This window comes from Herpailurus yagouaroundi, unplaced genomic scaffold, assembly GCF_014898765.1.
Source record: "Herpailurus yagouaroundi ecotype Mexico unplaced genomic scaffold, PumYag 190, whole genome shotgun sequence".
Classification (NCBI taxonomy): Eukaryota; Metazoa; Chordata; class Mammalia; order Carnivora; family Felidae; genus Herpailurus; species Herpailurus yagouaroundi.
Window position 1 is genome coordinate 19,202,635 of NW_024412421.1, and position 22,993 is coordinate 19,225,627.

At 54.5% G+C, this 22,993-nt stretch overlaps 2 protein-coding genes across 2 annotated transcripts in view; one reads left to right on the plus strand and one right to left on the minus strand.

Annotated features, from left to right (window-relative positions):
* Positions 1-11,442: 11,442 nt before the first annotated feature.
* Positions 11,443-17,167, plus strand: HSD11B2 (hydroxysteroid 11-beta dehydrogenase 2). Its single transcript, XM_040498363.1, has 5 exons — positions 11,443-11,847; positions 15,257-15,469; positions 15,593-15,778; positions 15,886-16,023; positions 16,201-17,167. Exons 1-5 carry the CDS (start codon positions 11,583-11,585, stop codon positions 16,614-16,616), a joined length of 1,218 nt encoding a protein of 405 aa, XP_040354297.1. The 5' UTR covers positions 11,443-11,582; the 3' UTR covers positions 16,617-17,167.
* Positions 17,168-17,592: 425 nt separating this feature from the next.
* Positions 17,593-22,993, minus strand: part of ATP6V0D1 (ATPase H+ transporting V0 subunit d1) — a 39,303-nt gene continuing 33,902 nt past the window's right edge. Inside the window, exons 4-8 of the mRNA XM_040498364.1 lie at positions 22,245-22,324; positions 18,800-18,877; positions 18,496-18,672; positions 18,309-18,386; positions 17,593-18,207 (exon numbers count right to left, since the gene is read on the minus strand). Coding sequence (XP_040354298.1) covers positions 18,046-18,207; positions 18,309-18,386; positions 18,496-18,672; positions 18,800-18,877; positions 22,245-22,324 — 575 coding nt within the window. The 3' untranslated portion in view covers positions 17,593-18,045. The remainder of the gene's footprint in view (positions 18,208-18,308; positions 18,387-18,495; positions 18,673-18,799; positions 18,878-22,244; positions 22,325-22,993) is intronic.

Consider the following 22,993-nt stretch of genomic DNA (forward strand, 5'->3'; position numbering starts at 1 on the left):
CCACAGGACTTCCAGGTTTGGGCTCTAAGGGGCCGTGCCTGATGCCCCAAGATTGCCAGGGGATAGGTGCCTGCTTCCCTGGTTGCAGGGCCTGAAGACTCTTCCCTTCCCCTGCCTTGGAGACCTCCCTGCTGGACCCAGCTTCCCTGAAAGCTCCCTCTCCCTTTCTCCTTGGGAACACTGGAAATGGACCCTCCCATGAGCTCAGGCTTTCTCAAAAAACAGGAAGAACCTTTGTCTTCCAAATCTCCACGGCCCTAAAATGGTGAGCAGCTGGCTGCTATCAGCTTAGAATGGGCTGGACAGAAAACATCCCTATGCCTAAAATGCATGCGCCACATGCATTAACAACTCCTACTCTGCCACAGGCCAGTTGTGAGTCCTTGTGCAAGTGATTGAATCTGTCTACCATATAAATTCTTGTTTCCAGTCCTGATAAACTCAAACTTATTGTGGAATAAATATCTCTGTACTCTGGCCTCAGAAATGCAAGATAACTTCTCTTGTTAAGATGTCAATCAAGATGACTCTTACCTGGAATTGGAGAACTTTCGGGTCCAACAGAGATGATGACCTAGAAATCAATGTGGAGGATAAGCCCATATATGCCCACAGGGAGAGGAGGGACCTGAGAGTCACAGCCATCTAGACTTTGGGTCCACCTGGTTCCCAGTCACCTCTCCTAGATGTCTCATGGGTATCTAGATGCAACACATCCCTGTATGCCCTCTTTGTCTTTGCCACAAATCTGTTCTTCCCCCTCAGACCCTTCCAAGGGCACCACTATCTACTCAGTCTCCTGGTCCTTGCCCATTTAACCCAGACAGTCCCCAAGACCAAGCCATCCTCCCTCTGAAACATGGCCGGTGTCCATTCTTCCCACTCTACTCCAGCCCAGACCACCAGCATCTTCCTTGCTGATTCTGCCCCAACCTCCTGTCTAACATCTGCCTGCCTACTTCTAGTCCATTCTTCTCCCAGTTTCCAGGTTTATCACTCTTTCTCCTTATTTTTTTTAAAGATTTTATTTTTAAGTAATCTCTACACCCAACATGGGGCTCAAATTTGTGACGCCGAGATCAAGAGTTGCACACTCTACTGACTAAGCCAGCCAGGCATCCCCTTTCTCTTTATTTGGTTAAAGTGTGTGGTAGTCTGAACAATGGCTTTTCAAAGATGTCCACATCCTAATCTCTGAAACCTATGAGTATGTTACCTTACAAAGCAAAAGGGACTTTGATCAAAATAAGGAGCTTGAAATGGGAGTGATTAGGGCACCTGGGTGTCTCAGTCCATTAAGCGTCTGACTCTTAATTTCAGCAGAGGTCATGATTTCATGGTTCATGGGATCGAGCCCCATGTCCAGTTCTGCACTCTCAGCACAAAGCCTGCTTGGGATTCTCTCTCTCCCTGTCTCTCTGCCCCTCCCCCCACTGGCTCTCTCCCTCCCTCCCTCTCTCTCCCTTTCTCTCTCTCTCAAAATAAATAAATTAATTTTTTAAAAACAGAAATGAGGGAGATTATCCTGGATTATCAAGATAGGCTCAGTGTAATCACAGGGCCTTTATAAGAGGAAGGCCAAAGGGTCAGAATGGAAGAAGGTGACATGATGATGAAAGCAGAGGTCAAAGAGATATGACAACACTGCACTACTGGCTTTGAAGGTGGAGGAAGAAGCCATGAGCTGAGGAATGCAGGAGTCCTCCAGAAGATACAAAAGGCAAGGAAACTGATTTTTCCATAGAACCTCCAGAAGAAACCAGCCTGCTGACTCCTTGACTTTAGCCCCTTGAGACCCATTTCAAACTTCTAGAAATAGAAGATTAAAAATTCATGTTGCTTTTAATGTGTGTTGTGGTAATAGGTTATTGCAGCAACAGGAAACTAATATAGTGGGTTTCAAGTAGGGTTAAACATACATACATTAAACAAATTAAAGCTGGTTTTAACTGAAACAAAAATCCAGGTGACAGCTCAGATTCCCTCAATGTCTGTCCGAGTGATTCCAGGTCAGGCTGTCTGAGAAAAGGACTCCCTCTGGCCAAATCTGCTTTTTAAAAGCACAGGTAGTTTGATCATGTTCTTCCTGAGTCTGTCAACATAGTGTGGTCCCCAGTCCAGAACCTGACACTGCCTAGGGCATCACCTAGTAAAGAAGGCAACATGTTGCCTGCTCCCAGGGCCAGCACATGGCAGAGAAATTTTCTCAACATGAAAACACCATCTTATCAGTTGCCTGTGTAAGACACTTCCAGGGCTCCCTTTTGCCTTTGGGATGAACTTAAACACCAAAGCATGGCTTCCAAGGACCTGGTTGGCAGGCTCGTATCCACCTCCTCATCCCTGCCCTCTCTGAGGATTATGCAGCTCCAGGAACCCACAGCATTTGCTGCCACCCCCAGGCTTTTCCCACAGGGTTCCCTTTACTTGGAGTGTTGTTCCAGCTCCTCTTGCCCCCTTTGGCCAACTTCTATGAAACGTGAGGCACATTTTTCTGGGACAGAAGTCACCCCCTCAGGCAGGACTTGTTCCTGCCCAGAGCGGGTGCCCCTGACCCGCAAGGCAGGTCTGCCCAGGGTGGAAGAGCCCAGGCCAGGGGGAGAAGAGGCCCCACTGTGATTTTAAGGGCTTGCACACATGTGTGTGGGGATTCCAAACTGGTTTACATGACTCCTAGAACCGTTGCCAGAAGAGACCTCTGGAGTGGGGAAAAAGCAGTTCACCTCACCCTATGCTGAACCAGCACCCCAGCCTTAATTAGACCCGTTGTATGCATGGGCTCCCTGACACTTGCCACTTGTCCCAGGGCAGATCACTAGTTGCCAGCTTTCAATCCCAGCTCTGCCAGTCACCAGTTGAGCAAATTTCTCAACCTCTATGGCTCTCAATTTGCTCCTTTGTGAAATGAGGGTAACAATAACTACTACATGAGGATGATGAGGGCTGAAAATGTGCTCAGACTCCTAAAGCACACAAGTTGGTAGTGGACATTGATACATATAATCTCGACCTTGTCTTTCCACCAGGAAATGATGCTACCCATTTTATCAACTAATGAAATTAAATTTTAATTGTGAAACTAGCCTGGGTGGGATGTGGTCAGCCACGGCTCTTGTTCTCTGGATTCACTTTGTCTGGGTCACAGTACCCTTTCCAATGGACACTTGGATGAGTTGGCCCATTCCACTTGGCTTGTCCCCATGGCCACCAGCATTTCTTGCCCTGGCAAGCTCAGTGGCCTCCTGACTGGTCTTTCTGCCTCTACTGTGGGTTCCCCACCCCCATCAGTCCATTCTCCTCACAGCTTGTGACTGTCAGAAAAAAAGGAAAAGAAAATTTAAAAAGCGCCTAACTGATTATTTTACTTCCTGCTTACAATCCTCATGACTCTCCCTGCTCCCCAGGGAGCAATATTTCCATGTACCATGAAATTAGAATCTAAACCTCCTCCTTACAGCAGCCTCCAAGACCTCCTGTGCCCCCTGGCTCCGGTTGACCTCTGTGGCCTCATGGCCTCCCTTTCCTCGAAGGACCAGGCTTGCTGTTATAGTAGGGCCTTTGCGCGGATGCTCTTGCTACCTGGAACATCACTTCTTTTGGGAAAGCTTTCTCTGGCCCTCAGAATAGAAGAGGCTGTTATTCCCATAGCACCATGGGACTCTGGCTTCTGCTATCAGTGGCTTCTTGATTGTGTAGTGATCTGATTAGGTGCTGTCCCTCCAGCTGGCCAGAGAGACCACAAGGGGAGGAACAATGTTTATCTAGCTCACCATGGCTTCCCTAGCACAGAGTCTAGAACACAGTAAGCACTCAGTAGATGTCTGATGAAGGCAGGCAGGAGGAAGGAAGGAAGGAAGGAAGGAAGGAAGGAAGGAAGGAAGGAAGGAAACCATAGTGCTTCTTATAGGAGTTCTTTTGTGAAGCCTTTTGTAAAGTAAATGATACTTGTTGAATTATTTTTGGTGTAAAAATTGACTTTCCTGTATTTTTTTTTTAATTTTTTTTTCAACGTTTATTTATTTTTGGGACAGAGAGAGACAGAGCATGAACAGGGGAGGGGCAGAGAGAGAGGGAGACACAGAATCGGAAACAGGCTCCAGGCTCTGAGCCATCAGCCCAGAGCCCGACGCAGGGCTCGAAGTCACGGACCGCGAGATCGTGACCTGGCTGAAGTCAGACGCTTAACCGACTGCACCACCCAGGCGCCCCTTGACTTTCCTGTATTAAGAGCCACATCCTTTCAACATAGTAAATCTATTTTTTTCCGTATCCCTTGCAAAGCCTTTTTTTTTTTTTTTTTTTTTTTTTTTGCTACACTTAGGACATTTTCCTCCCATTAATTTTTCCTTGTTAAGTGGTTTTTATGACTACTTTGTGCTTTAAGAAAGAAGTACTGCTCGGTATTTAGAACATTCTCTCAGCTTCCTTGGTGAGAAGGTTTTGGCAGCTTTCCCACTGTTGACTATAACCAGTGCAGCTTGGAACACGATGTCACCCCTCCAGAACACTCTCGGACCTAGATAAAACTTATTCTGTGTCTCTACTTGGGGACAAGGTGTTTGGAAACAGCACCTTATGCAACCGAGCCGCTGCAGGGCCGTCCCTTGGAGGCAAATGTAATAAAAATCATGGTGTGTGGAAAATATGCCCACAGAGTCCTAGGAACTAAAGCTTTTAAAGCTTCTCTGCCAGTAATTCAGCTTTTATTTTATGTTTCTTGGAAAACTGAAGGCCTGTATTTACCATATGTGTTACCAAAGATGCAGGGGAGGGTGGGGTAGTGAAAGGTATCTTGGGCTGGTAAGAATGTCTATGGCTGCCTGGTCAAAGCTCTCCTCTTTGCAGCTGACCTCCACTCGGCCCTGCCTGTGCTCCCCAGGGAGGGGTATTTCCATCCATCACGAAATCTATCTCTTTGCTCGCTCACTTCTATGGGGAATGGTATATGCGAGCAAAGTTGTTGGCTGTTGTCACTTTATTTCAGAAATGTGCAGGCCTGAGACACCTGAATTTTTCCTCGAATACTTGAAAGCAAATTATGTGCTGGAACCTCTCAGGCCTGTTCCCAGCGGAATTTCCTTTGAGTGTTCATATCTTGAAACCTTATGTAACCTGACACAATTATCTGAAAGGGTTCAGAATCTAAAAAAACAGCGTTCTGAGCTAGGAATGAAGTTTGGAGCTGGGAAAGAAGTGTTCTCCCCTGCCAGGGGACTGGGTCATACCTCACTATGACAATACCCAATGTACATTCCAAAGAAAAATGCTAAACCCCTGGCACTGTGATCAGTGGGTGTACGTGCTACATCTCTGAACAAGGAATCACTTAACGAGGTGCTCAAGGGACATGACAAAAGTCCTAGACCTGGCTGGTGGTTAAAAATATTTCAATAACCACCTTGAGCAACTGGTCTTCCCGGGATGGAAGCAAGAGTGGCTTGGGCCCTTTCAGGAGATAACTGCCTCCACTGACTCAAAAATCAGCCTATCTGGAGAGTTGGGGTCTCATGCCAGCGGTTAGCACAGCAAATGGAATATATGCGCCGGTCTGGAACCCATACTTTCACCAAGTGGTCGGTCAGGGTGATTCTGACTCTTGCCCAGCCCAAGACTCCACCCCTCCAGCCCAACCCCCAACTCTAGGGAGAAGGGGAGAGTGAGGACACAAACTCTAAATGCAGACCTAAAGTTGGGGCTCCACCAGGGGATGGCCCCGCATTCTCGAAAGCCCTTGACCCAAGAGCTTCTGTTCCCTCTCCTTTTGTTTCACTTTTAGAAATCCCAACCCTGCTCTCCATTTGCATACCAGCGGTGAGAGATCTCCAAGGAGAACAGGCACCACTCATAGGTGGTTGGCTTTTCAAGGAATTTGCTGGAGAAAATTGTAGGCAAGGCTGTGAACAAAACTCCCCTCCATCTGGTTTCAGTTTATTTAAAAAACAACACACACAGGCCTCCCCACCAGCAATCAGAAAACAGCCGCAGCTTCCCCCAGGGGGGTATTAGCCACCAGGGGTGGAGCTGAATTATATATATGCAAATAAATTAAACCAGCTAGCCAACAGCAACTAATTTTTGGATCTTTTGCAGTTGTTCTGCCAAAAAACAAACAAACAAACAAACAAACAAACAAGGGCCTAAATCAGGGGTGATAGAAGCTGTAAAGAAGCAAGTTTCAGAATTAGTTTTAGCAACTTGCCTTAATTCTACCATTGGGAGACATGTTTCTAATACAAAAGCAAATAAAAAAAGGTTGTTAGTCTTCCACCTGGGTATTGCCAACCCCCTACGCTTAAGGCCAGGAGGGCAGTGTGACTGGATGGTTAGGAGTATAGAGTTTGGATGGCTGTGTGACCTATGGCATGTCATTTAATCTCTCTGAGCTTGTTTCCTTATGTATGGGAAGGGGATAATGATAGTACCTGCTTCACAGGGATGATGTGAGCATAGTAAATAAAATAAAGGACAAGCAAACTGAACACAAGGACTGGCATACACAAACACACAGTAAATATGACAGAGGATTATGAATAACTCAAAGCCACACTGAAGGATCCAAGGATCCAAGACAGGATCCAAGACAGCCAGTTTCACCTGGAGTCAGCCAAGCTCTCCTGGCAAATGTTCTCAAGTGGGGCTTACCTTTCCTCCGGAGCTGGTCCAGAAAACCCTTCCGAGCACATTCTCTTAGTGTCTCCCAAACTCGAGGGCCCTAATCGCCAAATATCTTCCTTCAATCCTGGAGACAAAGGAAAAGAAGTTCAGAGGAGGGTGCATGACAGTCTGGAAATACAAGTGATGCCACTGGCTTCCCTGCCTCATCATTCCCCCTCCCTGATAACCAAAGGGCCTGATTTCCAGTTGCACAGCCTAGATGGGGTACCTCTGAAAATAGGGGGATTTCACTTCATGCCCAGGGCATGCAGAGGTGAATCAGCAATCTCCTGGGCTCCCGTGCCACGTGAGTGATGTGCTGGAGACCACAAGCATCCAGCTGCCTCTGGGCTTAGCCCTTGCAAGTCCATGAGCATCTTGGGCCCAGTTTGCCCCAAGCAGACCTCTGCTTCTGTCTCTTGTCTTGATGCAGCAATAGGACTCCCAGCCTCCACTCTTCCCCCATCCCCAAATCTATTTCCTGGCCAATTGGGACAGGGATCTCATTTGCTCAAGACCATTCCCAGCTCTCCTTTGCCCTCAGAATGAACTGTAAGAGGCCACATGTGGCAAACGTGGTCCTGCATTAGCACAGTTCTCAAGATCGGAGACTTTGGACTCAAGTAGGCTGAGTCTGAATCTAGGGACTGGTCTAAGATTCAAACTCAAGTGTACCTGAGTTTAAGACCTTGAACAATTTTCTGAGTGTCTGGAAGTCTCAATTTCCTTGAATATAAAAGAATAATGATGATATCTACTACAAAAGGCTATTGTGAGGCCTCTGTATGCAACCTAGGGAGGCCAGTGCATGGAATGAAGACTCAGGATGAGATAGGGAAGGAGTGGCTGCCAGAACTATGGAAGATGGTGACACCAGCTTTGGATAAAGGCCAAGTGTAAGGAGCCTACAGGTGTTCAGGGGAGGCATCCAGGGGTAGCTGGACACATAGGCCTGGAGTCATGAGCAAGAATTTGGCCAGAAAGGAGGGTGGGAGTCACTAGCATGTGAGTAGGAAGCTGAACTCATGGGGCAGGGATGGGGAGAACCTGAGCATGAGGTCTCCACAGCCAGAGGTTTATCCACAAGGAAGAGTAGCTCAAGAAAGAGACCAAGAAGGAAAGCCAGAGAGGTAGGAGGAAACCCAATAGCAGTGGTTTCATGGCTGCCAGAAGGAGAAAGGGCTTAGAGCAGTGACGAATGACCAGCAGGGCAGAGGCTTCGAGGAAGCCAAGTTAACTATAGCAGATGTGTGTTTAAGGTTTTGGGGGACTAGGATGTCATTCTCTGGTGACCTTTGGCGAGGTTGGGAGGGGGAGATGATGCAGAGCTAGAGTGGGGAGTGGAGGCAGGGAGTGGAGATGGTGATTGTAGACTATTTTAGAGAAATGTAGCTGAGAAGAGGGCAGCACAAGAACAGTGCTGGAGGAAAGTGGTACCAGATTGAGGTGGAAGAAGTTCTCCATTGTGGCTCCCAGTGGGAGAGGCCAGTGGTTGTTATGACACCCAGGGGACACAGCACAGGGCCCAGCACACAGTAGAAACTCAATAAAAGTTTGTTATCTTTGAGGATGGGGAGGGATGGGGTCTGGGGCCCAGTGGGGGTACTGGCCACTGGCAGGGAGAGGGGCTCCACCGCCCTTGTGCTGGGGGGATGGCGGTGCAGTGCCAGGAGGGAGCAGTGCACCAGGCAGGGCCTCCTTGGGACTTTGCTGCCTCTGAGCTGCACCGCCGAGGGAGGAAGAGGTAACAATGGAGTCTTGGCTCCAGGAGCTCCAGTGTGGTCAGGGGACAGAGGTTGAACTCTTGGTGACTGCTGCTGGGCACCGGGCATCAGCTTCTGTTCCTCCCATCCTCAGATCCAGCAGTCACCTTCACTCTATCACCCTCAGAGCCGCGCCCTCCTGGAAAAGCCAGCAGATGGTGTCAGTGAGCTGCCAGACTCAGCTTGAGCCGACTGGAGCTAGCCTGCCAGCCACCCCCCTCCCCAACCCCTGACCCTCTAGCACCAGGGGCAATCTAAGCGTTTGGCTCACCAGGTTTCTGACCAAGGTGGGGGGAGGGAGGCATCAGACTCAGGACTAAGAGAGACTATGGGCTAAGGGCTTAGGGGCGGGGTGGCTCAGGGGCTCTGAACTTCTGGTTGCCCTTCATTCCTCTGCCCCTGCCAGGCCCTGCCTTATCTACTGGGGCTCCTGCCTTCTGCCCCCGCCCCCCTTCCCTTCTCTTCCCTGGAGGCCCCTACCAGCCCAGACTCCTGGTTCTGGCAGAAGCTGGTTCTCTGCCCCTTGGGCAGGCACAAGCTGGCACTAGGCCTCAGACAGGGTTGGGCCAGCCCCTCCCAGTCATGACTGCCTGAACCACCTTCTTTCTACTTCTAGAATGTCTCCGCCTGATGAGGGGTAAGGGTTCAGCTGCTGAGGAGGCTGCAGGGGGCTGCACCATAGATCCTAGGAAGGAAGCCTGGCCTTGGAAGTAGGATGAATTGGGGTGGGGTGGATGGGCACATATAAAAGCATGGCAGATCATTCTGTTCCAAAAGACCCAAATCACATAAGACTGATGGGTCTGTCCAAAGTGGCAGAGAATCCCAGAAGATAAACCGGAAACACCTCTCCCCATCCCAGCCATCCTGTACCATGCAGCCAAAGGCAATTCCCTTATACCCTCTCTCAGCAAGTCTTTCTCCTCATCATAGCCTTCCCAGTGAGCCAGAATCCTTTATGTTTCCTTCCTGGGACAGTGTAGGATTCTGCTTTCTAGTCTCTGTTCTCACCTTGCTGTCCCACTTCCACTTCCCCTACTTTCAATTCCTCTTTGGGCAAGTGCTGGTACTACCTGCATGGGCTTAACCTTGAAGACTGCCTGGGACCCCCTGCCCCATCTCCTCCTCTACACCCCCTCCCCAGCTCCAAAGGGAAGCCCTTAATTTGAAAAACCATAACCAGACTTTCAGTAGAGTGCCAGAGTTGTGTGTGTGTGTGGTAGAGGTGGGGGGGAGGGGTTGTCCCACGAATCCACAGTCTACAGATCAGGTCAGGAAGCCAGGCCAAGGATGCTGTGTCTACCTGTGAGCCTGGGCCATAGATTCGGGACAACAGGAGTCAGCACATTTTGGAAAAGGAATGTTTCCCTGACTTTCCAAAGGATGACCCAGACTGAGGGAGAGTCACCAGAAGCATACACAACACACACAAATGTACTCACACGCACATACAGGGTCATGACACGGGACATGGACACAAGTGTACACAAATACAGGCACACAAGGTCATGTACTCAAGGTAGGCACATCCTCTCCAGGTAAGTCCTGCCTCCTAGGGCCAGGGCTAGCCTGCCATCTGTGCTTATAAGAGGGCACAGAAGTGGCTCTGGGCAATTGAGTCCTCCACCCAGAACCTCTCCTCTTAAGTGGCTCCCAGCCTCCTCCCTAAGACCCCCCTGGCCCACCAGGGAGCCACGCCTGGGTGGCAGAGAAGGTTTTGGAAGAGGCATTGCCTCAAAGCCCTGGCACAGAGCCTGAGCACCTAAGATAGAGAATGGGCACAGGGCTGGGGGATCCATGACCTCCCAGGACCTAGTGCAGGCATAGATGAGGCACTGGGCAAAGTCCAAAGGCCCACAGGAAGCAGGGACTCCTTCTGCCATGGGCTGCACCTACTGCCCTCAGAATAGGGCCTGGGAGCCAGGTGCTGGCACCAACTCCTAGTGCCTGGCAGAGCCCTAGCATGGATGCCAACCAAACACAGGGTGCCAGACACGGGGGTGGGCAGGATGGGGGGCCGCTGGGCCACACACAAACACAGATCTTCATACATACAGGTAGGGAAATGCACCCACATTCACAGCACTTATTTTATAACCTGGGGAATCATGGGAGTAGGGCAGGGGATTACCTTGTCCTAGAGGCTGCCCTTACTGACTCCCCAGGTGTCCCCGCTGGCCTGGTCCTAGAAGTACCAGTCGGAGGGTGGGCTGGAGGTAATGCAAAGCCTAGACACTTTCTGTGAGCCCCAGCCCCCGCAACACACACACAAACGCACACACACCTGCACTCCCACACACGTACACTTGTGTGGCAGGAGGAGGTGGGGTTGGTGCATCCCCAGGACTGGGCCCTGAAGGAAAGGGGGAAGGCGGGGCAGAGACTCCCTAGAACCCGGGCAGTCATCTTGCTCCCTCCAGCTCCCGCAGCAAGCCGGTTTTGTGGCCGCCGGCAGCTTAGGTGTGAGCGCGCGTCAGGGCGTGTGTGTGCGCGTGGGACCTGCGGCCGCGCATGGCGTGGGAGTGCGGCGCGTGTGCCCGCGGCGGCTGCTGCGGCCGGGTAAGGGCGGTCTGTTTCCCCGCGGGGTTCCGGCAGGCCCGGAGGTCGCGGCGGTGCTGTCAGTGTGAGAAGCTGAGGGAAGTTGTGCGTGTCCTCAGGTGTCCTGAGCAAGTGTGAGCCGGGTGTGCTCACCTGGGAGCGGCGGCTCAACTGCTCTCGCAGCGTGGGGGTGGGGGTGGGCGCAGGGGTGAGCAGATGCAAAGCACTAGGGCTACACAGACTGGCCTGGTTCCCGGCACGGTCCGCGGCAAGGCGGCTCCCTCTGTAGCAGCAACTTCGGGACTTTGTTCCGGCTTCTTAGAAAGCAGATCTGGCCGCGGGGGCGGGGCGGAGCGGGGGAGGGGGGGGCACCTGCCCGGAGGAGGGTGCGGGGTGCGAAGTGGAGGGAAGCCCCGCCCCTGCCCCGCCTCCGCCCCGCCCTCTCCCCGCCCCCGGGGCTCTTTATAAGCTCGGCCCGAGGGCGAACAGAGAAAGCGAGTATCCCTTCCGCCCCTGGCTGGTGTCCTTCTGCACCCCGCGCCCCTCGCTCCGGCCTCAAGTCCCTTTCCCTGCTCCCCAGCCCGGCCCCCGCCCCGCCCCGGCCCAGCCCAGCCCGGCCTGGCCGCCATGGAGCGCTGGCCTTGGCCGTCGGGCGGCGCCTGGCTGCTCGTGGCGGCCCGTGCGCTGCTGCAGCTGCTGCGCGCAGACCTGCGTCTGGGCCGCCCGCTGCTGGCGGCGCTGGCGCTGCTGGCTGCGCTCGACTGGCTGTGCCAGCGCCTGCTGCCCCCGCCGGCCGCACTCGCCGTGCTGGCCGCCGCCGGCTGGATCGCGTTGTCCCGCCTGGCGCGCCCTCCGCGCCTGCCGGTGGCCACTCGCGCGGTGCTCATCACCGGTGAGTGCGCGGAGCGCGGGGACTCCAGGCTCGAGGGCGGGACCAGACACCCAGAGGGCTCCCCTCTAGCGCGCCAAGGCAAGGCGGAACCCCCAGCACAGGAATGGGAGTGTCGTTTTCCCCTGGGTGCCGGGAGCGAGCCAAGTAGGAAGCGCAAGGCACCTCCTTAAGTCCGGGTTAACTACCTGCCGCTGTGGAGTGTTGGAGGGAAAATGAGGCCGGGAGTGGGCAGGTGCGCAGGAACAACTGCTGGCTGAGAAAGGTGGAACCTCCTGGAGTCTGAGGTTTATGCTATGCCCCTCCCCAAGAGAGCAGTCTTGGGGCAGGGGGCAGTGCTCTGAGGGACTGAAGAGGATGGTCACCCCTTGGATTCTGCCCAACATGCCCACGTGGGACGCCTCATCTCCTCTTCCCCAGGGCCAGAGGAAGGCGCTTAGATGGGGAGTTGGGGCACCCACTCCCCCTCCCCCGCCCCGTTTGCTGGGGTCCTTGGAATCCATAAAAGCTTGAGGTCACCATAAGAGGCAGCTGAGCATTCAGCTGCCTCTTAGAATGTGCCACCCACCCCCAAACTGCTGAGGTAGCCTTCCATATCTGCAGCCAGCACACACAACGCCACATTCCTCCTGGTCTTCAGTGCCCAGGAAGGAGGTCGTGGAGAGCTGTACTCAGGTGCCTCTGGTTGCCTGGCAGAGTTCCCTTTGTCTGGAGCAGGGAATAAATCTGTCACCAGAAAGGGGGGGGAGGGGGGCCCCCCCGCACTGAGACCAGCCGGAAGCGGGGAGGGAGAGAAAGGCCAGGGGGCACTGGCTCCATTGTATGTGTGGGGGGAGGGGCAGCCTGGTCTCTCCCCGCCAACCCCCATGGCTTTGGACAGGTTCTCAGAGCCCTGCCCTCACCACCAGAGTGGCTTCCCAGAGGTCTTGGTCCAGTAGGGGGCCCTGCATGATCACAAGGACAGACCTGGGAGAATTTCTCAGAGGAGGCCATCCTTGAGCTGGGCCTGGGATGATGAGTCAAGATAGGTGAAGTGTGGAAGGTGTTTTGGATCAAAGTGTGGATGTGGGACAAAGGCTTGAGGCAACAATGAGAGTGGCCTGGGTAGGGGACAGTCAGTAACCAGCCTGGCTGCTGAGATGTGGTGTGATGTGAGGTTGTTTCCTCAAAAGGGGCCTTGAATGCCAGGCAAGAAGGTTGACTGTTGAGGTGGGGTGGGAACACCGGTGGCACTAGGGCTTTGGGTTTCAGCAAGAGGGTGGAGTTAGAGCAGGGGTCAGGTTTGATGAGTGGAACCTGAATTCAGAGTATAGTGTAAAGTTTTAGGGGATTGAGGAAGGAAAGATACAGTGGCCCTCCTGGTCTGAAGCAGGAACTAGGTTGCGAGCTCTGCTCCCAGGGACTGGGCAGCTCCCCTCCTGCCGTCTAATTTGTGAGTTGCCTCAACAGTATCTGGGCCATCTGCTGGTAGTAGTGACTCAGTGGGCAGTCTTTCCTGAGATCTCCCCTCAGGCCTTCATGCTGCTGCTGTTACTTCTCCTTGCCTTGAGCTGGAGAGTGAGGGAAGAGGAAGGATGCCTTCTGAGGCTTGGGCTCCTCCATATCTGGTTGTAAAGCCCTGCAATGGGGGAGGGGAAGAGTCCTACCCAACCCACTCCTGCTAAGCATCAGGAGTAGACCAGCAAGCTTCCCGATGTCCAAACACTCTGCGGTTTCCTCTCTCACTACCTGACTGCAAGACAAATAAGTGACTAGGCCCTGCCTCACCTGCTAAGAACAGTGTCTTCAGCCTGCCAGAGCTGCTACCCACCCCTCCTTGAGAATACCCCTGAGAACCACAGCCCAAGGCTACATCCAGAGCTCAACCGTGGAGTCAGAGTTTGGGCTGAGTGGCTGGGTGCCATGTGTGCACATCTGCTCATGGATGGTGGCTGGGGGTCTCCTGGGAGTGAATCCCTGTGTGAATATGCAGGCAGTTTGGAAGTGTATGTACAGGTGTCTGTGTGCAGATAAACAAGAGGGTGTACGAGGCATGGGTGACTGTTGGGACTGTAGAGCTGAGGCTCTGGGAGGCCTCAGTTTCCCAGTGAAGGGCCCTCCAGAGTAGGGAGCTTAGGCAAGTGGACACACATGTGCTCACTGGCCTCCGCCAGCCAGGCTTGCCCTGGAAGGACTTGTCAGCCCAGCCCAGCCCAGCCCAGCCCAGACTGCCTTAGTCTGCAGGCCCCCAGCCACACAAAGCCTAGTTCACAGCCCCTGTCCCAGCTTTGTTCTCTGCCTCAGCAGGGGGGGGGGGGGGGCGAGGGGGGGGGTGCTGCAGAGCCTGTCCAGAAGTGAATGGGACCACCAGGGAGGCAGGCTCCAGAGAGCCTCCTCTCACTGGCCTCCCCCTCCCCTTGCCACCCTCAGAGCCAGGATCTGGATGGGAACAATCAAGGAAGCAGGGTCTTATCAGACCCCCACTCTGGCTCTGCCTGGTGGTTCCACTCTCCACATACCAAACATAGGAAATTAAGTCTCCAAGAGTGGTAACTGACCTCAGCTCACAATTGTTGGGTGTGGGAAGAGATTCAAATGCAGGTCTGTTCTCTTCTCCATCCATCATCTTCCCTGTCCTGGGGGCAAGTGGTCTGGGGCTCAGAGAATGCCCCACTGTTGCCACTGATTGGAATTCCAAGAGTGGGGGTCAGTGGTGAGGTAGGTATGAGCCTCCAGCTTGCCTAGAGCCTGGAACAATAGTAGGGTGCTGGTGGGGAAGGGAGGTGGGGCTCAGGTTGTGATGATGGGAGCAGAGGGCTTGGGGCTTCATCCCAAGGGTTGTGGGGGCCTTGGAAAGGCTTTCAGCCGCAGAGTGATATTGTCAGTTTTGGAAAGATCCCTCTGGCTGCTGAGGTAAGAGAATGGATTCAAGGGGGCAAGATGGGACAGGACCAAAGAGGGGGCTGCTGCCTAGTCCAGGTAAGAGGAAGAAGCCCGGGCAAGGGCAGCGAGGCTGAGCAGTAATACTGCACAGGCAAGCTTAGACCTGATAGCAAAGCAGGCAGGACACCAGGACTGGTACTGGGTCTCGGGCTGACCTCCAGTAGAGTCCTGATCTTACCCTCTGCTGGCTGAATGACTTTGGGAAGCAACTTAGCACTCATAGGTCTCAGTGTCCTCATCTGTAAAGTGGGAATCATTAAGCCATGTTTGGGGTAGCTCTGGGGAGTCAGGGAGGTGACAGCTGTAAGAGAGCTAGTGCTCAGCCAGAGGGGCAAAGCCTACAGAGATGGACCTGTAGAGATGGGAGGGAAGGCTGCTGAAGACTGGGTATCCAGAGGCTTGGATCCTGTATGGACCCTGATGATCCTAGAGTTGTCTCAGGCTGGACTGGGCCACAGTGGGAGTTCACTGGCTGCCCTGCCCTGGCCAGGCTGTGACTCTGGTTTTGGCAAGGAGACGGCAAAGAAGCTAGACGCTATGGGCTTCACGGTGCTGGCCACCGTGTTGGAGTTGGATGGCCCTGGTGCCCTAGAGCTGCGTGCCTGCTGTTCCCCTCGCCTAAGGCTGCTGCAGCTGGACCTGACCAAGCCAGCAGACATCAGCCGAGCACTGGAGTTCACAAAGGCCCACACCACCAGCACAGGTCAGTGGGCCTAGATCCCCCAGGAGAGGGTGTGCTTGGGTGGGTGTGAATGGGCGGAGGTTTGCTGCTGGGCAGACTCAACTCTGAGCTTCCTTTCTTTGTCCCCCTTCTCCGTGCCCTCAGGCTTGTGGGGCCTGGTCAACAATGCAGGCCACAACAATGTAGTGGCCGATGTGGAGCTGTCTCCAGTGGCCACATTCCGCAGCTGCATGGAGGTGAATTTCTTCGGTGCGCTTGAACTAACCAAGGGCCTGTTGCCACTGCTGCGGCGTTCTAGGGGTCGCATCGTGACTGTGGGCAGCCCAGCAGGTGAGTGCCCTTCCCTACTGGAGTAGAAAAGGTGCTGCTGCAGAGCAGGGAGGGTTGCTGGAGCCCCTGGTCCATGCTGAGCTGCCTCCCTCCCAATCCATCCCCAGGAGACATGCCATACCCATGCTTGGCGGCCTATGGGACCTCCAAAGCGGCCATGGCACTGCTCATGGACACATTCAGCTGTGAACTTCTGCCCTGGGGGGTCAAGGTCAGCATCATCCAGCCTGGCTGCTTCAAGACAGGTGGGCATCGAGTTTGGGATACGGTGTGTGGGTGTGTTCATATCTAGGGTGGAGTCAGGTCTAAGGAATGGGCCTGGCTCTGTCTGGAGGCAAGGATCAGTTTTGAGGTAGACTGACCTGAGTCTGGCTTTGGCTTCCCTAAGTGAACCTACCCTGACCTTGTGGCTCCTTCCTCAGAGTCTGTGCAGAATGTGGGCCAGTGGGAGCAGCGTAAACAGCTGCTGCTGGCCAGCCTGCCCCGAGAGCTGCTCCAGGCCTACGGTGAGGACTACATCGAGCACTTACATGGGCAGTTCCTGCATTCGCTGCGCCTGGCGCTGCCAGACCTCAGCCCAGTTGTAGATGCCATCACCGACGCACTGCTGGCAGCTCAGCCACGCCGCCGCTATTACCCAGGCCGTGGCCTGGGGCTCATGTACTTCATCCACTACTACCTGCCTGAGGGCCTGCGGCGCCGCTTCCTGCAGACCTTCTTCATCAATCACTGTCTGCCAAGAGCACTGCGGCCTGGCCAGCCTGGCTCTACCCCAGCCCAGGATGCAGCCCTGGACCCAGACCCAAATCCAGGCTCTTCCCCCATGACAGCCCAATGAGCAGTGCACACAGATGGCCTAGCTGCTCTAGCAGACAAGGTCCCATGAGCCCTTGGCCCTCCCCTGGGCCATTGTGACTCTCCCAAGTCTGCCCTAGAGCCTGGCCTAAAGGACCCCAGCCCTACCCACTCAGTCATTGCCCCAGGCCAGGCCTGGTGAAGCTGAGGCTTCCCAGTGAACCTCCAGGCCTTTCTTCTGCTTCATGAGCCCACACAGACCCTCCTGGGCACAAGGCTCCACCCTGTAGCTTGGAGAACCCAACTGGATGGGGAGTTTTGTGCAAGACTTAGCTGTAGCCTTTGACAGGATCCCGCAGACAGTGCCTCTGCAAACTAAGGAGTCACTGGGTGGGGTGGGGACCACCCTCAGGATTTTTTCAAGGCACCAGTGCCTCAGTGCTGCGATTCAAAGGGTAAATCCTGTTTCTTGACTGGCTCAAGAATTAGGGTCCCGACCACCCACCCCAAACCCCCCTAGCCATAGGAGGTTCCATACCCTACTTGCCTGATTGCCACCTTTGAAATAAAGACACATTTTTATTTCTCCTAGAATGGGGGAGATGCTGTGTTTGGAGGGTGTGACTGTCTGAGTGCCAGTCTGTGACTGTGTGACAGATTGGGAACTGCCTGGGGAACCCCTGGTGGTCAGCGTGGGCCAAGGCTCTGGACAAAGATTCTGTGCTTCATACCTTTTCCTGTTCGTTGACTGTGGGCAGGTCATTTATCCACAGGTTTGGGTTTCAGCCTAGTGAAATGGGGGTAATGCCCTTGGACTAGGGTGCAGTGGGGCTCATTGAGGCAAACAGGGAGACCTGTGGCCCGCTAGGGCCAGCACCCAGTTCCACAGCCCTGTGTGAGCCTCCAGTGACTTCCCCCATCCTGCAGAACCTGAAAGCACAGAGAGAGGGCCAGCAAAGGAGGTAGAAAGCTTGGAGTGGGGGTGGCTTGACAAGGATGGCACCCAAAGGAGACAGACAGCCAGGCTTAGAGAGGGCAGTTTATTGTCTCAGAGGGCAGAGCTGAGGGACAGGGTGGCAGAGCTATTTCCCCTATGCCCCAAGGACACACTCTATCCTTCCCCTGGGCCATGGCTCTGCGGGTGACCCACAGAAGGGAGAGGAGGCTCACGCTGCCCCAGGGGTTCTCAGGGAAGCACACAAAGTGACCACATGCTTCTCAGGCGTGTCAGTGGCTGTAAACATAGGGCTGAGGGGGCCTCCTTTTTTTGGGGGGGGGGGGAGTTGGTCCAACCTTGGTAGGGGGAACAGGCGCCCAGCCCCTTTTCAGGCCCAAGAACCATCCCAGGGAGGGTCAGGAATACCGGCAGCCACTAGGACAATGTGCTATCCCCCAGGGCAGGCATGTGAGCTGTGGGCTTGGTCACAGCACACACAGACACACACACTTGTGGGGAGCCTTGGGCCAGGGCGCTAGAAGATGGGGATGTAGTTGTCAATCTTGGCGCGGTGGCGCTGGGCAATGCACTCGGCAATCCATACGATGTTGCGACATTCTTGCTCCTTGAGCTTCACAAAGGCGTAGAAAACACCAAAGTGGAACTGGTTCAGGAAGGCCAACTTGTTCAGTTTCACCTATAGACAGAGGCAGGCGTGGTGTGCAGGTGGCCATGATGGCAGAGTCAGGCCTGGGCCACCAACCCCTCCCTATGACACGCAGGTGAGCAACCCCTCACCTCATGCTCGAAGAATCGGTCTTCCAGGGTCTTGTCTCCGGGGTTGCTGCCTGCACCTTCAAAGAGCAGCTTATACTCCTGGCCCAGAAAAGGGATGGGAAGCATGAGCACAAGGGCACTGTTGGGTGTGGGGTGGGGATGCAGATGCCAGTATGCCCGCCCATCATCCTGTGGCCAGGGCACTCACCGGGTAGTAGTCGGCCACATTCTTGACCTGCTCATAGTCATCAGCCCGAGCCAGCTGGGCGAGACCCTCTGGGTACAGTCTCCCACAGTGTGGAAAGAGCTTGGCACGGTCCTCCTTGGAGAGCTCTGTGCCGAAGGAGTTGATGGTGATGATGAAGGCTCGTCGGTCGGCTTCAAACTGTGAGGCCAGTACACAGGCAAGGCGAGAGGGAGAGGGAAGGAGGCAGCAGCCAGTCAGCTGGCGGAGCTTCCCCCAGGCCCAGGCTACCAGGAACTAGTGGGCAGGAAGGTGGGCAAGCACTCACCTCCAGGATGGGACACATGGCATCGGCTGTGGTCCCGCCCAGTAGGGTGCAGAACTTGTAGAAGGACTCCAGGTAGGCCTGCGCAGAGCATGGGGCTCACTCAACTCAGGCAGGGAGCTGGGGGACTTGCCAAGCCTTCTCCTCACAGTTGCCTCTTTCTCTCCCCAGTCCCTTGCATGGTGAGTGCATACATCACACCCATCAATTGGCCAGGGCAGCCCCCCATGTCAGAACCTCGGAAACATCTGCAAATTCCAACTATTAATCAGTTGGCCGGCTGCCTCACTGCACCCAGGAGCAATAGAGCAATTTCTGACCTACTGACGGCTTCATGGTGCAGTGCCCCCTACGTGCCCTTATGTCCTCATCCTGCAGAGGACCAGGCTCAGAGAGGGGGTCTGTCTGCCCCCAGCTGCTCTGCCTGCCTTTCCCCCAAACCTCCCCTCCTCAGCCTCAGAAAACTACATGTTGATGGGCTAGTGAAGGAAGATTACTCCTGAGAGTTCATGGAAGTGGCCTGGACTGGGTGCCCTGGCCCCTCTTGGCACCCCACCTCACGGAACTCCTTCCATCCCCCAAGCAGCTCCCAGGCATCATGAAGCAGGAAGCAAATGTCAGCTCAGTTCCTGCTGAGGAATGGTTATTGCCTGCACAGACGTCAGCCCTGCAGTGCAATGGCTGGACACATGGGCTGTGGTGGGAACGAGCACTTCCTGCCCAGGCAAACTGGATCTTCTGGGCATGAGGAAAAGACAGGTCAGCCCAGTCCCTCGTTTCCTCCCAGCACTCATAAAAGTGGCTAGGCATAGGCTTCCTTCCCCAAACCTCTCTGTGTCAAGAGAGGGGGGGATGGTCTTGTGGCCCCTCCGGGGAACTCCCTTCACTCAGATCCTCCTGAGTCCCTTCTGGTGGCATGGTCACAGGGACTCTGGCTCCACAGGCTAGAGATTATTCTTCAGAGTTGGGGCTGAGGGCCAGGAGGCCTGGAAAGCTTTCAGCACCAAGGTCTGATCGCCAAGGTTCAGAGACCTTTCTACCCACCACAAGCTGACTTGGGCCATAGGCTTTGCTCCCCCAAGGGAGGAGGTGAGATGAAACCCAGGAGTCCACGAGCACAGGCATAGCCTGGCCAGCAGCACTGGGCAAGCTGTGCTCAGAAGGCCTGTGGTGACCACTGAGGTCACAGGAAACAAAAGTCTAGAACAGGTCAGAGAGGAAGAAGCCTGGAAGGGGAGAGTGGACCCCAGCATAATACATCCCCAGGAATCAGAGGGCTTGGGTGGTAGAAACAGCTGCCAAGCCAACCATGGCTCACTGGTAATTCAGTCCCTCTAGGACTGTCCCCAGCCACTTTCTTCCCCATGGCCAGGCTAAGTTCCCCATGGCCTGCCCAAATCTCGAGGCCTGCCCCAGTGGTGCCTGCAGTTCCAATCTGTGGGGAAGCCATCAGCCTTCACTGAGCTATACCAATCCCTGGAAAGGCTGACCCTAGGCTCAGAGGAGATGATGGGATGGGCTCAGACTCTTCTGGAAGTTAGGGCAGTTGAAGAAACTGGCAAGACCTCAAAGGCTCAGGTACCAAGGTTGCCTCCCCATCCCCACCCTGTCCCCTGGAGCCTGCTAGTCCATGGCTGCTGTACCAGCTGCCTACAGTTCCTGCCTGCCAGGCGGCTGAGGGTCCATCTAATCTCCCATCTGTGGCCACTGGGCTGGGAAACTGCCTGTCGAGCGGGCAGTCTTGGCATGGCGCCCTCAGCCTCAGATCAGTGTTTACGGAGCTGGTGTCCGGGCAGCCCTCACCAGTGACTCCAGCTAGAACCAGTCAGGCCCGGTGAGGGTGTGGGTGAGGCTAGGGGGACAGCCGCACCCCTCACCCTGTCTCAGGGCAGGGAACCGGCAGCAGGCCAGTTGGGCGGGCAGGAGCACTCAGATCATGTGCGCATGCACATTCTCGGCTGATTGCCTGGCCTGCCTCCTTGTTAGCGGGGCAGATGAGAGCACGTGCTTTGCAAACAGGCTGAGCCAGGTGTGATCCCAGTGCTGCCAGAGTATAGCAAGTGGTTTCAGGCAACCCACCCTGCTTCTTTGAGCCCTTAGTTTTCTCATCTTACCAATTCAGATATTCATGCCTACCTAGCTCCTAGGGTGATCCTGACGATTAAAGAAGTTGACGATCTTCCTACCTCTAGTCTCTCCCCTCTACTCCATGCTCCACACCGTAGCCAGAGGGGGCTTTCTGATGATACTCTGCCCTGTTGCAAACCTTTATTGGCTGACCCTGCCCACAGGATACAGTTCAAACTCTGGCCTGGCACTCCAGGCCCTCGGTGACTTCATCCTGTGTCTGCCTCTTTTTCCAGACCTGTCTCCAGCTGTCTATCTGGAACCTGCACTTCCATGGCAAACTGCCTGTCACTTGGCCCATGCTCCATGCTTGCTTCTGCATGGGCTGTTCCCCTGCCCACACCACTGCAACATATGCAGGCTCCTCACCTATTACCAGACCTCCCCTTGCACTCTGGCCCAGATTCCTGGAGGGAGACTGGAGGCCTAGCCTCTCAGGCTGCAGATGAGTGTCAGCCACCTAGCTCCAACTCAGGCAGGAGAAGACACTCAGTGTAAAGATCTGATTGCCAGATGTTCTCAGGGTTAGGTCAGCAGGGCCCGTGACTTAGGTTATACTCAGTCCCCCTTCAGGGCCTGCCTATTGCTGGTCCATGTTCCTGGCTGCAGCCCATCAGTACCGCACTGTGCCCAGAGCCTAGTCTGTCCCAAATGTCCTTCACTGGTCCCTGGCCAGCCCCCTTCCTTGGCTCCCAGCCCTGCTCCTAATCTCTTTGGGCCAGGGCAGTGCTGACCCAGGAATCCCAAGCTCACTCTGTCTCCAGGGGTCACCAACCTGTGCCATAGTCAGGGGTGAAGCAGAAAGTGGTTAAGGGATAAGGATGCTGTGACGTGGCACTGGCTCTAGGCCTAGGAACCTGAGAAGGATGTGGTGACCTGGCTACACCTGGCTGGGTCCCTCCCCCCATCATAATAAGCACACTGTTGCCTCTGCTCAAATGCCTGTCCTTGCTGGCAACAGTCTAGGTGGGGTAAACCTGAAAGCTATGGCCTGGGTGGCGGCCCCGTGACCCTCCTGGATGCAGGGGGAGTGGCCATCCAGGAGCCAGCTCTGACAGGCCAAGCTGTGGGGCACCAGCCACTCTTGCTGATCTTATCAGGGCCTGCCGCAGGCGCCACGAGATGGAGAACCTGTTCCATGCAGCCTGCGCCCATCACGGGAGCCAGAAAGTGGCTAAGCCTGCGGATAAGGTTAAGCCTGCGGGATAGAAGCCTGGTGCAGCTGCGTCCCGTCCCAGCACCCCACATAAACCAGGAGCCCACCATACCGTGGCCCCACCCCTGCCCACAGGCCAGCCCCCACCTCTGATGAGGGCACTACCTTGTAGAGTGTGTTCCGGATGATCTCGATGTTCATCTCATCAAGGTCCTGCTCTGAGATGCAGTCCTGGAAAAAGGCCGCTGGGAAAGAAAGACGTAGGGGTGAGGATGGGTGACTAGATTCAGCCTAGGCAAGAATCCTGCTGCTGTTTAACCACCCCTGCAGGGCACAGAGGACCCCTGTCACAAGGCCCAGCTGGCCAGGGGTTGGGGGGCCTCCCGAACGAGCCTGGGCAATTGCCTTGCAAGTGGCAGAAGCAATACACTGGGCCATGTACACTGACCTGAGCTTCTCCTGCATCCTTGCTCCTAAAACTGATTTATAAAGGAGGCGGCCAGCCATAACATGATCTAATCGCCTCTGGGGCAGACCCAAGCTCAGACCATGCCAAAGACAGACTTGCATAAGAGGCCATGACATCCTCCTTTCTTGAGGGGCAGCTGTGGATTTGGGGCCTGATGCCCATGTATCTGTAACCCCCAGGGGGGGCCTGGGGCCCACATTTGGAAAACCAGCCTACTTCTTAAGGAATGAGCTGAGTGGGCCTGGACCAGGGACCCAGAGGGCCACTGTCAGGCTGAAAGTAGAGGCCAGAACAGAATAGAGCTCCCTCCCCTGACAGGGGCCCACAGACTCTCTAGTCTGTCTCTTCTTTAAAGATGGAGAAACTAGGGGGAGAGAGGGAGCAAAAAAATAAAATAAAATAAAATAAAATAAAATAAAATAAAATAAAATAAAATAAAATAAAA

Bases quoted from the DNA above. Each gene is read 5' to 3' on its own strand.
- HSD11B2 (XM_040498363.1), top strand. From the start codon at position 11,583: ATGGAGCGCTGGCCTTGGCCGTCGGGCGGCGCCTGGCTGCTCGTGGCG. The intron at 15,779-15,885 runs GTGAGTGCCCTT...ATCCATCCCCAG, and splicing joins GACTGTGGGCAGCCCAGCAG to GAGACATGCCATACCCATGC. The intron at 16,024-16,200 runs GTGGGCATCGAG...CTCCTTCCTCAG, and splicing joins GCCTGGCTGCTTCAAGACAG to AGTCTGTGCAGAATGTGGGC.